The following is a 14,932-nucleotide window of genomic DNA, read 5'->3' on the forward strand; positions in this document are numbered from 1 at the left end:
GGGAATATCTATCAATGTTAAGCAGCATCGCATTCAGGAAATTGCAGTAAAACTGGACAGTGAGCTCTGAGAAACACCTCCTGCTTTCTCTCTGAGGCTAAAAGGTGAAGGTAGCAAAGTACATGTAAATGGGCGAGGATAGACACACTTCTGATGTGTCCCTAGACAACACGGGGTCTAAATCAGCAATTATATCCAAAATAAAATTGTTGCTCAGCCTATACTTATCATAAATCTTCTTCTTAGTCTGCTGGATTGAAGTCACTCTAGCTCTGAAAATGCGCTCCTGTCTTTCTCTTCTCGTCTACTGGTGTAGAGCAAAAAGCTTCATCCTCCTTACCAGAACATACAGATCAGCAATTGTATGAAAAAATGTGTTTCACTCGCACTTGATGCTAATTTGCGAATATAAACATCCATGTATGCAATCATTCACAATTTGTGAACGTTTAATGCATACCATTTAGGAAACGCACTTGGAAAATTAAAAATAGGCAATTGCAAGAAGACGCAGTGGGCGGAACTCATGGCACAGTCGAATTCTGTCGCGATACTATCAATGGAACTGTGACTGAAACCGTTCAAGAGAGTGGAGAGCTGATGTCCCCCCCTGGACTTCCCGCTCCCAAGCGTGCAACTACTGTTTAAAGGGTTTGGTTTCAAGCGCTCTGCTCAGTTGGGGTGGCGGGCAGTTCTGAGTCCGCAGGGCAGGGAGGCAGGGTGGGATCCGGGGAGGATGGAATTGTTTTTGCAACCTTTTCTTACAGGAAGTTTGTTTGGTATGCACACACTGACAGTACTATTGTAACACGGTTCATGAAGAGATATTTTTGCTCTGTCCTAAACGATGGCGTCTGTAGACACTATACAGAGACCTGACCCCTTGAGAGGCACTGCCACCGTACGGCCCACTCTATCGCTGCTAACATGGAATGTAAGGGGTCTGGGAGACAGAATTAAGCGAGGGATAGTTCTGCAAAGCATTAAAAGATCAGGTGCAGCGGTGATACTACTGCAGGAAACACACCTCACGGGTACGGCCAGTAGAGCAATGGATAGAGGGGGATATAAAATGATTGTTCACTCCGAATTTACATCTGGCTCACGTGGGGTGGGTATATTACTGAAAAAGCAGTTTCCACTGAGAGTGCTTGCTACCAAAATAGATGCCCAGGGGAGATTTGCAGCAATCAGTACGCAGTGGGAGGGTCGCCCCCTTAATATTGTTTCTGTCTATGTACCCCCGGCATTGCATTCTGTAGTTCTCCCAGATCTCAGTACCTTTTTACTTAATCTTCCCGAAGGGGAACTCCTCATAGGTGGAGACTTCAACGCGACATTACACGACACCATTGACAGATTCCCGGGGAGGATGGGAACTTCTGGTGGGTCCCGCCTGCAGAACTTTCTGGAAGTAGTGGGATTAATAGATTTGTGGAGGCGAAATCACCCTACGGAACGACAATACATGTACCATTCAGGTGTCCACAATAGCCTCACTAGAATAGACTATTTTTTAGGCTCCCTGGGGTGCCTTCAGAATATTGAAACCATAGAGATCAGACCTCAGGGCGTCTCCGACCAATCCCCTCTCCGACTACAATACACATTTCACCAACATACACGCCGCAGGATGTATCCAATTCGCCCTGGCTACGTATACCTCATATTAGAAAGGAGCTTAAGAAAGGGATTGTTCAATATTTTACCGAAAATGTGGGTATGGTGGCATCTTCAGTCACTATTTGGGAGGCCTTTAAGACAGTGCTGCGAGGGAGAGCCATTTCTTCTATAGCAACTCATAAAAAGGAAGCTCAGGCAGAGCTGGACAGCTTGGAATCTGCTCTCTACGCAGCGGAAGACTCCCACGCACAAAACCCTACCCCTGAGTCGGCGGCCGAACTAAGGCACCGACAGCTCCAACATAAAGAATGTCTCAACACACTATCTACGCACCAAATACAAAACACACGTCATAAGATATACGAAGTGGGTGACAAGGCGGGGAAGTTACTAGCCTGGCTGGATAAAAATAAAAAATAAAAAAGTGACAGATGGATAACGCGGTTGGGCACTGAGACTGGAGAGGTAGAGACTGACCCACAGGTGATAGTAGATATGCTGGCGCATCACTTTCAAACGGTTTACTCTTCTGATTCGGACATCTCCGAAGACGAAGCACTGACGTATATCCAAGATCTAAGTATGCCAAAATTAACGTTGGAAGCAACAGCCGAATTAGAAAATGATCTGACATTAGATGAACTAACAGGGGCATTGGGGGCTTTACAATCGGGCAAGGCCGTAGGTCCAAACGGAATCCCAGTTGAACTATATAAAAGCGCAGCTGATCACCTGGCACCTCACATGCTAAATATGTTTCTTGATAGTTTGGAACAGGGTGAACTGCCACCAGACCAACGCACAGCCACAATCGTAGCAATACTAAAACCCAGTAAACCTGCGGAGAAATGCTGCTCATACCGGCCCATCTCCCTAATGAATGCAGAAGCTAAAAGTCTTGCTTCATGCCAGGCAGAAACACGGCACTTAATTTAAGGAGACTGCATGGGGTACTGGCTAGGGCGGAGTTCGTGGAGGAACCGGCAGTGATACTCTCCCTTGATGCCCATATGGCGTTTGATATGGTTAAGTGGCCATTCTTATTTGCGGTGTTGAAGCACTTCGGATTTGGTCCCAAATTTATTTCATGGGTAAGACTTTTGTATACCAAGCCAATGGCACATGTGACGGCAAATGGTCACATTTCGTATGACTTCCCCTTGGCACGTGGCACCCGTCAGGGCTGCCCACTATCACCGTTACTTTTCGCATTAGTCCTGGAACCTCTGGCGGCATGGCTCCGGTGGGAACCTACAATCAGGGGCCTTAAATGGACGGATGACTGGGAAGACCGTGTGTCCCTATACGCGGATGACCTACTGCTTTATTTGACCAACCCAGGGCGCTATATACTGTCCCTGCTAGATGTATGTAGAAAATACGGAGTGGCCTCGGGATACACCATTAATTGGTCAAAATCTATACTTTATGTGTTGCATGGCCCTCCGCCACGCCTCCCTGATGACTGCCCGCTTAAGGTATCCGACAGCTTGTTTAAATATTTGGGGATTTATGTTACGGCCGATGCCACGCTATTCTACACTAAAAACCTACAGCCCCCACTAGACAGGCTTAAAAGGGATGTGCGACACTGGGAAACGCTTCCGCTCACATTGCTGGGAAAAGCAGCACTCTTTAAGATGATGGCATTGCCTCGCTTTCTTTATGTCCTCGAAAACACACCATACCAGGTACAACCGCACTATTTCAAGCGTATTAACGCGCAAGTCTCTAATTTACTGTGCGGTAACAAGCCGCCACGAATAGCGCAGGCCAAACTGGTGAGCGGGTGGTTTGACGGTGAAAAAGCACTCCCCGATATACAGCTCTATTATTGGGAAGCACAACTTAAGGTAATCAACCATTGGCTACATATCCCACACTCCGATCCTGCATATAAGGCAGACAGGGCGCAACTTGGCAACAACACCATGCTCTCCCCACTTTTTGATAAAAACCTAGCGTTAACAATGTTTGGCCCGCTAAGACACACACTGATATTATGGCACGCTGCACAGGCAAAACTAGGGTGGAGGGGGGTTTTGACACAACTCACTTCGTTGTGGGACAACAAACAACTAGGATGGCTCAGAAACAGTAAGGGCTTTACTCATTGGGATGAAATAGGTATATCTACGGTGGGTGACCTGTGGCGGGGAGGGGAGGTGATGTCGTTTGACTGTCTCCAGCAGTTGTACTAGAAGGCACCCTCTGAACACTACAGATATATACAGATCGGACATGCCCTAATGTCAGCGATTCCCTCTGGTTCAGATGTCCCGGAGGCATCGCCTTTAGAGGATAGACTGTTAATGGAATTTATACAAAAGAAGGCTACGTCTTTCACGTATCGGAAATTAGTAAATAATCTACCCGATCCCACGGGCCCGCTTAAAACCAAATGGATACAAGACGTGGGGGACATGGATGAGTCTGAGTGGCAGGAGGCATTGGCATCTCCGAGGGAGGCAGGAATACCCTCGCGCCTTAGACTCGTACAATTAAAAATTCTACATCGTTCATATTACACTAGAATAGTGTTACACAAGATGCATTGAATAGACCACCCCTTTTGTCTTCGGCGATGTGGAAATGATGGGACGTTTTACCACACAATGTGGGACTGCCCCAAACTAATGCCATATTGGATCCAGGTGATGCGCACTATGTCGCAGGTACAAGGAGTTTCACTAATGCCTGATCCACGTAGATGTTTGCTAAATGTGTGGGAACCCAATGACCTAACACGCCATGGGCAGACTTGGGTTACATTTGGGATCATGATTGCCAAGAGAAACATAGCACAGAAATGGGGCGCAGCAGAGGTGCCCTCCCTATCAGCTTGGAGCAATAACATGGATGAGGCCATGATAACTGAACGAGCAGTGTTTGTTAATAGGGGGTGCCCCCGGAAGTGGTCTAAGATTTGGGGAGCTTGGAATGACTATAGAGGAGGTGTCTGTGATCCACCTGCACTCAATGAAAGTGATGGCTCGGATGAAAATGAGGACTGATGGGTTGTGGGGATGAGGGGGAATGAGAGGGAAGTGTCGGACAATTGAAGGGACAGAACTACTATGCAAATTTGTAGAACTGTATTGTACTGTTTTTAAAAACGCTATCAACATGCCGTGTATACATGTGTTACGACTTGCTAATGATATGAAACAATAAACATTTTTCAAAAAATAGGCAATTGCTATTTCAATTCGCAAAAATAGTAAGCCGATAAGGTTAATTTCGAATTGTTATTTTTGCAAATTGAAGTGAAAACCAGTTTGATACATTTCATACTTTCCTTTTCGCAGTTGCAAACCATTTAAGAGTCACAAAAGCTTCACACATCTGGCCCCATATTCTCAAACAGATCCCCTATCTCAGTCCTTGTTAGGTTTTTTTTCTCCAAAAGACACCCCGACCCATGATCTGTCTGTTGGCCATTTTAGAATGGTAAATTAAAAAATAATGGCCCTCGTTATGATGTCGGTCGGACCGCAACCGAAGGCTTGTCAGTTGCGGTCTGATCGACATTTAGATTGACATCTAGTGCTGCCTCCGCATGCTGCATTAAGATGCTCAGCCGTCGGAGGCAGCATGCGGAGGGACCGACCAATGACTCCATTGGTTGGATAGTAATCTCCTACAATAGGGCTGTGCCTGCTCTAGCGCCGCCGTAGAGTTTACGATTTCGCTTTAGGGCAGCCTTTCAATGGAGGTCCGAACGTCATTGAAAGGCTGTCGTATATGGACTTTGAGTGCCCCTAGCAGGGCCCCGTCCCTCCGCAGTCTCCCCCGAACATCAAAGCATTGTGGGGCTGGCCTAAGTTGGTGCCTGCCACAAGGTGCATGGATGTTTGTAAGCATACTCTTTACCATTGCGGGTTGTGCTGCGGCCCTTTTCTGACTGCCAGCACATTCCGCAACTGTAATGCGTATGTTTTCGACTGCTTCTCTTGCGGTCACATCTTAATTAGACCGGTGGGACCTCCGACTCCTTGTTGGTGGGTCCCTTTCCCGCAACGATGTTGATCAGACGATTATCTGACGGCATCATAATTATGGCCAAATTGCGAGGGAGAGCCAGTGCAAACAAGCATGGCAAAGCGAATAGATCAGCAATAATCTTTTGAAGGTGAGACATATTTTCATTGCCCATGTTTGAGTAGGTGAAGTTACTGTATAGCTCATCACTTCTTCCGCTGCATTTCTGTTTTTAAACATCTGAACTTTACATTTTCGTTTTAGCCTCAGAAGAAAGTTCTGCCTGTAAATATCATGTTGAAATTTTTTGTTGATCCATTATTGCTTGTTGTTTTTTCAGTTTATTGTTTGACTATTTTGTGAGGAATTCAGTTATTCATTATTTGGTGATTATTTAATAAGTAGTACATTTTATAATGCGTTTTGTGTATTGGTAGTTTAATAAGTGGGCTTAGAAGAGTTGTTAGTGGAGACGTAATTCCCTCTGCCACACTAACAAACATATTAAAGACTGCAATGTTCAGAATCATGCCCTAAATCACTGCACCACTCTCCAGGTGGAAGTCATCTAACACTTCGCTACTACTTTTAAATCCCAACATCAAATAAACCATACAGACAACTGTATCAATCTCTTTTATGCCTTCTGTTTGTTGTGTAATGCTCCTCATGATCCCCTTAATATGCATGCACCATCATAACAACATATGATGCTTGCTTATCAAAATGCCCTTACCCCTTTGATTCCGAATCCCCTTTTCATCCTTGCCACCTTTTGCCCTGGCCAACAAACATGGACTCACATTCCCCTATTCTCGATAGTTCCTCCAATCTTCTAAGTATTCCTCCCCCACTCTTTAAAGGGTATTCATACTTATAAAACATTAAAAAAATTCTAATTAAAAAAAAAAAATTACAGAAATGGGTAAACTGTAGAAAATATCACTTCCTAGTTTTTAGTTTTTTAACTCTGCCTAGCCAAAGCACAAAACCAATTTTATAACTTTTCCAAAACTGTATATATTTGTTTTCCTCCAATCAAGGTATGTTATGATTACAAGGGTGGCAAGAATGGCACACCCTGCCCCAAGGGAGAGGAATGCCGCAGGCTGCACGTCTGCCAACACTTTGTCAAGGGACAGTGTCGCTACTTCAAGTGCAATCGATCGCACAACTTGCTGGACGACATTACCATTGAGGTGATGAAAGTACGAGGGCTCAGCAAAGAGATGACCAACAATATCCAGATCCTGCGCATCCACCAGTGCAACGAGGCACGAAAGGAACCTTGGAAGGATGAGCGGCCAAAGGGAAACAAAGGTATCAGTGAAGAAACCGTATCATTTTTAACAAATATCTTTTGACATCAACTTATATCTGTTCTGGCTAGCTTCTAAAAAGTCATTCGCTATAACAAATACATTGTGAGGAAGCCGAGAGGCTAGATCAAACAAAATTATATTTAATTTATTTAAGTCTTAAAATGTGAAAATTGCAAGGTATCAAAGTTTAAGCTCTTTTCATTTTTAGTATGAATATGTTATCATGTTTTGAGAGTTACTGCTTTGGTTAGCAACTCGATAAGTGAGAGCTCTCGGGGCAAGTTCCGTTTCAATACACTTCCTTATACTAATTCATTGGTTCCATGGTGCAAGTAGCCTATGCGTTGGCAAGCTTGTCTCTCTCTTTTCATGGATAGTCTCAGCGTCCTTCTTAAGTGGACATGCTGTGCCTTATTTGCCTGATAAAGTTTTCAAAAATTAGCTTCATTAGCAGTCAGGGCTTTGGGGATAGGTGCAGTGACCTCTGAGACCTAGGACCCATTATTAATACACTAGCAGCCCGTCCCGACCTTGTCTGGGAGCAATCAGGCTTCCCCGACCCCCGCCTGCCCCGACATGACCCCCGCCTGCTCCAACATTGCCCAGCAGCCCGGGCCCCCGGCCGCTCCGTCCCCCGCCTGCCCCGACCCCCGCCTGCCCCGACATTTCCCCCGGATGTCACAAAGGCCCAGTGTTGAGGCGCTCTGCATGAATCTCCATGGCAGATGCTGTAAGTCCCCGTCCCCCGCCTGCCCCGACCCCCGCCTGCCCCGACATTGTCCCCTGGAGCCTTTCCTCAGCCGATGTAAATTGTACCCTTCTGTTTTGTTGTAACTCCCCATCCCCCGCCTGCCCCGACCCCCGCCTGGCCCGACATTGTCCCCCGGAACCTTATCTCAGCCGATCTAAATTCTATCCTTCTGTTTTGGTGTAAGTCCCCATCCCCCGCCAGCCCCGACCCCCGCCTGCCCGATATTGTCCCCCGGAGCCTTACCTCAGCCGCCGCTCCTCAGTTCACCGCTCCTCCTCCTGTTTTGGTGCAAGTCCCCGTCCCCCGCCTGCCCCAAACCCCACCTGCCCGACATTGTCCCCCGGAGCCTTACCTTAGCCGCCGCTCCTCATTTCACCGCTCCTCGCCGCTGGTCACCGCTCCTCCCGCCGGTCCGCTGCTCCTCACCTCCTCCCCCGCGCCATGTCCGCCGCTCGTCACCGCTCCTCCCCCGCGCCATGTCCGCCGCTCCTGCTCGCGCTCCTGGACGCCGCACCTCCCCGCGCTCCTGACGTCAGCACGCAGGTCGCGGCCGGCGCTACTTCGAGGGGACTACTTTTTTTATAATGTTAATTTTTTTATATAACGTATTTTTTAACTTTATATAGCCTATGTCCATCTGCACACCCTGAGGATTACAACGATGTATCAGGTGTGTGGATTGGCGCTGTGGATCCCGAGTTTACCCGCCTAAAAGCCTCAAAGTTCTTCCTTTATAATAGTGTTATAGATAGTAAGAGGTTGATAATACTGGCCTGAGAGAAAAAGTGGTGTGTCCAGACATTTAACATCTAGCAAGGGACCACATGTACAAAAATCTAGAATTGTGATTTCCTAATTGTGATTCTTACAGAATCGCAAAAACCCTACATTTCTGAGTGTAAAAATGCTTTGTAGTTATAGCCCAAAGATATAGGAAAACCTTGTGTTCTGGATCTATTGCCAGTTGCCACCTGCTTTGTGAAACAACTTGCAAAGATGCCAACTAGGTAGGTTTTCATTGTATGAAGGTGCTTTGGAGACACAAAGGCTGTAATAAAAAGGAACCTTCACTCTTTTATTCATTTTTAAATGTAATATATTCCTTTGTAAATTTACCAACCTAGTTTAACTCCCATTTCTTTGAAAATGATAATTTTGAGCATTTATAAGTAGTTTTTTTGTTTTCTTTGTTTATTTTTGTGAGTTGTAGTGAATTTTTCCCAATGTTTCACACATTATTAATATCAGTGGTTGCTGAATGTATACATTTCCACACCACAAAAATTTGAGGTACTGTGTTTTCCGTTGTTTCCAATACACATTCAACTAAATTATTTTTATTGCAACAATAACTGAAATTGACTAAAGAAAACAGCTAGAAAAATATTTTGGGTGTCCATGATTGCAACCTCAATCTAAATGTTTCTAAACACTTGTAATTAATTTCTTCTGTTACTGGAAAAACAGTCTGTGTCAAATGTTTGTGGCGCCAAATTTACAATGTGCCTTGAGTCGCCTGCCTACGTTCATCTTCGGCACCAGCAGATATAAAGCTGAGAGAGAAAGCTTTTCCAACTACCTTGCTATGTGCTTCATTTTAATGGGAAGGATAAAGGGGCAGTCTCAAATGGATAGGAAAAACAATGGGGTAGGGGAAAAATAAATAGGTCCAAAGGACGAAGTTGTCAGTACTAATCAAAACCACTGTGTATGCATTGAGCACTACTTAAAATCTTTAACTCACTTTCACCCAAGCCTGCTTTTGGTATTAAACACTCTGGGCCCGATTCCGATCTCGCTGAGAAAGCCCTACGGCCGACTCGCACCAGTAGAGTTCTCCGAGCAACTTGGGCACTGATGGACGCAGGTCACTCTGAGCCCCATTGAAGTCTATGGGAGCCTGGTGTACGTTGCGTACATAGGCTACCATAGATAAAAACCACATGTCTCAGACAAGGGCACCCCCTGTCGCGGGGACGCCTCGGTCCCGCCCGCACTGTGCATGCATATGTAGGGGTGATCCTTGTGACCCCCCCGGTGATAGAGTCATAGGGCCCCAGGTGAAGGGGGGCCTGCTACGGAACCCCGAAGTCCGCTTCACAGAGATTTTTCAAGTCTGAGGCTCTGACTAAATACGGCTTGGGGGTCTGCCCGTTGCGCTGTGCGCGTCGGCCATGGCGGAGTCATCCGGAGGGGCTTGCTAACGACTACAAGTTGCTCGGGGCGCGAGGTGATTTTTGCATCGTACTTGCTTGCTCGTACAGCTGTACGAGTCACCCGGTATTCACGCGTACAACTCGTACTCTCTCCTGATGGATGCCGCCAGGAGTGCTTCAGAGCGGGATCGGAATCGGGCCCTCAGTTGTGAAATCAAATCTTTAATTAACTCTTCCCTAACACTTGCATTATTTTCCATGCGGTTCAAGGTCTTTCCTGACCTCGACAAGTCCTTGCTTTCTACTTTCATAACCAAAAATCTTTTCTGCGCTCTGCTTGCACATTACAAAACTAAATAAACATACTGATATGATGCTGAGTTAGCCATTCATTTTCATCACGCTGCATCAATGATAAACCTAGTTCTAATGGTCCTAGCTCACACAAATCATTGCCCGGTTCCAATTTCTTGGAAATTAACCAAGGATAACAAATTCCAGAATGCAATTATTGTACAGTGAATGCCCTAGATTGAGAGCATGCCAATAATACTATTGACCCCTGTGCCTGGCTGCAAGGGAATCTGACCCGTCCTCCCGTCATGCTCTCACCTGTCTCCGGTTTTACCTTGCTGTAAGGATTTAGCCCCATCCACTTAGGTTTCATTTTTTGATGGCCATCCAGAAACACTATGGGGTCGATTCCGATCTCGGTCGGAAGGGCTCCGAATCTGATTTGGATTTGCCTAAACCGATCCGAAGCCCTTCTTTCTGACCGAATTGTTCACAGTTCCGAACGACCAAGTACGATGCCTGGAAACCCTCAGCGCTGACCGAATCGGTTTCGAAAGGCATTCGGAGCTATCAGCCTTTCCGGAGCCGATTCGTACATCTTTATGGACTTGGTTTCTGAGCGAGCAAGTACATGAACGATTAGGACAGCCTTTCTGATTTGGTTTGCCAAAAAGGTGGCCAGAATCTGTCTTTAGGGGCCTGGAGCAGGCCCCCCTTCACCCGGGGCCCTTCAAATTGGATCTGTGGGGGTGCCCATGAAACCCCCCTTTCCAACCATGCAAATGTGTAAAGCACCAGGGGGTGTCCGCCACAAGGTGCACAATTATCCCCAACCACCCCTTTTGTCAATGGGTGCTTGTGTACGCGTTTGGTACACAGGCTCCCATTGAAGGCAAATGGAGCCCGACTGAATTGTATCCGGATGCATTCCAATGTATCATACTTGTTCGGTCGGACTCTAGTGACCGAGTTGTACAGAAAGGATTCCGAACCAGTCATTTGGTTTGCTTTCCGAACGAGATCGGAATCGGCCCCTATATGTGACATCTACATGTCAGAATAAATGAATCTCTGTTGATTACCAAATACTTATCTGCATGGCTCCATGTAGTCTCCTGCTGATTTTTTGCCTCCCTTTAAATTGAGATTCAAGAACTTGCATGAACCATCTCCCTGTATCTCTAGCTGGAACCATGATTTAATTTCATGGATCGAGTAGCTGGAGCACACTGATCTGAGAACCTGTCTCGCTGACTAAATTATTGCTTCTTATGAAACACTTTGCCGTGATCAACAGTACGTTGCATTGCCAAGGGAGCGTCAAACCTATGACTAATGTAATGTAACCTAGCAATAGGTCTCCAGGGCTCGAAAGTGCATTTCCATGAACAGAGCATCAGCAACAATCTCTTGTGTTTTTACTGTCAATGAACAAAGCTCAATGCTAAACTAACTTTCCTAACAGTATCAGGAAATAATCACTGTATAGTAAATGCTCATATTTATACCCAAGAAAAGATACCCTCAAGGTAGGATGTTTAATACTTCTGCAGTTCTTTTTTTTTTCCAACTCATAGTTGAGATAGTACGGTGTATTGGAACCACATGAACTTGAGTGCTTGATTTCAGCATCATTACTTTTATAGTTGACTCCCATCATAGTTATCTTTATTTGTTTTCATTTTTTATTCTCTTTTTTAATATAATATACTCCCCAATGGATTCTTCATCTCCTAAAAATCAAACACGCATTATATAAAACATTGGTTGTGATATTTACATTAAAATAAGCTAAAGTAATGGCTCAGTCATATTCCCCCAGAAAGTAGGAGTAAGCCTCTGCTTCACTGTGCAACTGGTGGTATCGCCGCCATGGAAAGGCCTTTGTCAATGCACATCCTAATATGGCTGGCGGTGCCTGCTAGACACCGCCACCATATTAGCTGCTGCTCTACCCGGCAGGCAATTGTGACGATTGCCTGCCGGGTGGAAAAGCGTCGGACGGACTTTCCGTCGGTAGCAATACCCACCGCCATCGTAATCTGGCGGTTGAAAAAATATGTTTGATGGGCGGAGGACCGCCAACGCAGGGCCGGCGATTGCCACCACCGGCCCTGCAGTGGCGGTCTTTTCGCTATCCTAATCACCCCCTTAGTTCTTTGCAAGAGTAAGAGACAATCATCATTGTTGGTGCTGGCTGGATTGGAAGCTGACTTCTGCTCGACATCTAGCCATGCTGTGCCTGGTTTATCCAGTCACTTTGTTGATAATTTTCTTGAAAACATTGGAATCAGAAAAGATTGCGTAACGTTCTTTAATGTGGTCTTAAAATCATGAATAAACCAGTGGCGGCCCGTGCAGGTAAGTGCGGTTAGGCGGGGGTGGAAGAGGTAGAAGTGACAAATGAAGGAACAGGGAAAATAAAATAAATAAATAAAACCACTGAGTCGGCGATGCAAGCTAAGTGTTTTTATTTATTTATTTTCCCCATCCCGTTGTATGTCACTCCCTCACCCTGCCCCCGCCCAGCCCACCGTGCTTACCTGCACCGTCCGCCACTGGAAAGAACACTTTCCAAGCACCTTAAATCTACTAGATCTGCCAGAAGACAACTAGTGGCCAGAGAATCTTTCTAATTTAGACTTATCTTATGAGTAACTTATGAGCTACTGGTAGCACACCAGCAATCTGTGAGTAGCTTTCCTATGTGCAGCCCAGTTTATTAAATTAGAAGCTTTTGTTTGGTGGAGTTAATATATGTATACCGAAATTGAAATTATATATTTGAGATGAAAATGTGATTGTTTTTGGAACTCTTAAGGTGATAGTTGAAGAAAAATGGCTGGATGTCCTAAATCAGTAAAGCTGATGTTTGATTGATATATTATGTGGCATTGAGGAGACTTTTTACAAATGCTACTACCTTAGTCCCAGATGCATTGCAGCTTTGGATGTTATGTATCACAAACTTAGAGGCCTTCCATATGGCCAAAGCCTTCATTACATTACTACTAGCAACCATGCCTGCTGCACTGAAATGATCACAGGTAGTAACCTTGCATATGGTGGCCACTAATGTAATCTTGTCTGATGTGATCTCCATTAAAACATTAATAATATTAGTCACTCTCAAGAAATTTTATTGAAAATAAGTAGCTCTCATTACAGCAATGTTGATTTGGGATCCTTTTTGGGTGCTTGTTTTCAGTTTTGTACTGTTTGAAGTGTTGCACAAATACTTTACACATTGTCTCTAAGATTAGCCTGACTGATCTGTGCCTAGCTATCAGAGAGTTGAGCACAGGTTAATTTGGGGTTTGCTTGTACCTCACCCTGACAAGGAAGGTGTTGGATGCTTGAGTAGGGCTTTACCCCCTGAACCAGTAACCCATTTCCCAACAGTGGACTATAAGATATCAGAATGTTACGTTCATCAGAGCACCCGCATAATACTTGTAACTTGCTTTCACAGAGAAGAGGTATATAAAACCTATTATTGTAAACAGTTTAATGGGCGGATGCTTATTTTCGTTGGTCCTGTGACATATAAGTGCAAAGGCCCTTGTCACCAGAGCTTGCACAACCCATTACCACTGCTAGCACTGTCAGCGATAGTGCCTACACAACTGGTAACTATCACACTGCTACAAGTGACATTTTAGATTGTTTAATGGCCCAAAAGCTATAAGAATGGCTTTGGCGCCTGGTATTTGTTTTTTTAATATATATTGAATTCATAAACAGCTGCTGTTCTGCTCATCTTTTAATTGCACATACAGCGCCACTGAGTGGTAGCTGTCATAAGTGCTAATGTTGACAATTAAATGCTGGTGCCAAGCACCGGAAACCACCAGCTCAAATTAAGCACAAGTTGCGAAACAAGGGAGAAAACTAAAACAGTAAGGTTCCAATGTCAAGGTGGATGGGTGACTGGTATGATGCCGTTATTGTGATGTACAAGCCTAGATTCTGCATTTGCTATTCACACCCCTCCCACCCGCCTTGACATCAGATAGTAATCATTTGTTTAGGCATTCGCTGGTCTGCTTGCCATGGCTGCTGCCCAGCCAGTTTTTCCAAAATGATTTCCAATTATAGTCCGTGCCTATTTAACTTGCGCAGCTCAGCAAGAAGGTTAATTGTACAGCAGTGAAGCGCACTGGACTCATGCCCTGTAATGCTCCTAGACCTCTCCTCAGCTTTTAACATGGACAACCATAAAACATCTCATAAAAATGCTAAAATCACACATGGGTATTGGTAGTACAGTGTTAAACTAGATAGCGTCATACCTCAGCAAACGATTGCAGCCAATAAAACTGAAAGACACACTGTCAAACCCATCCCTCATAAACCTTTGAGATCCCCCGGGATCAATTTTATCACCCACTCTTTTTAACCTCTATGTGGAGCCCTGGGTGAGATCCTGCCACATGCTAACCTTGCATATAACCTTTACTATTACTGGATCATCTCCTCATTCAGAGATGTTCTCCATCTGAAGAAACCCCTAAAAGAAGTACATTCCTGGCTATCAGTCAACTAAAACTCATCCTCCAGATGACTGAATTCCTCCTAATTCTCCACAAGACAATACCCCACCAATCCAAGATTGGATCACTCACCTGGATGCTCTCCACTGCAGTTGTGACAATCATCAACTGGATGAAGTCGGTTGGAATCATGCTAGACAAGACCCCGAGCATGACTGCTCACATACAATCCAAAAGAAACATTTGATGGACGGAATGCTTAACAATGTAAATATTCACCCCCAGTCACAAGGATCTGGGTTAAATCCATCA

The 14,932-nt window shown here is 45.2% G+C and overlaps 1 protein-coding gene across 1 annotated transcript in view; it reads left to right on the forward strand.

The window, feature by feature from the left end:
- The window catches only part of LOC144807657 (zinc finger CCCH-type antiviral protein 1-like), a 189,438-nt gene that overhangs the window by 87,956 nt on the left and 86,550 nt on the right, over nt 1-14,932 (forward strand). Inside the window, exon 4 of the mRNA XM_078673287.1 lies at nt 6,648-6,924. Within this exon, the coding sequence (XP_078529413.1) occupies nt 6,648-6,924 (277 nt within the window). The remainder of the gene's footprint in view (nt 1-6,647; nt 6,925-14,932) is intronic.

This window comes from Lissotriton helveticus, chromosome 1_1, assembly GCF_964261635.1.
Source record: "Lissotriton helveticus chromosome 1_1, aLisHel1.1, whole genome shotgun sequence".
NCBI lineage: Eukaryota > Metazoa > Chordata > Amphibia > Caudata > Salamandridae > Lissotriton > Lissotriton helveticus.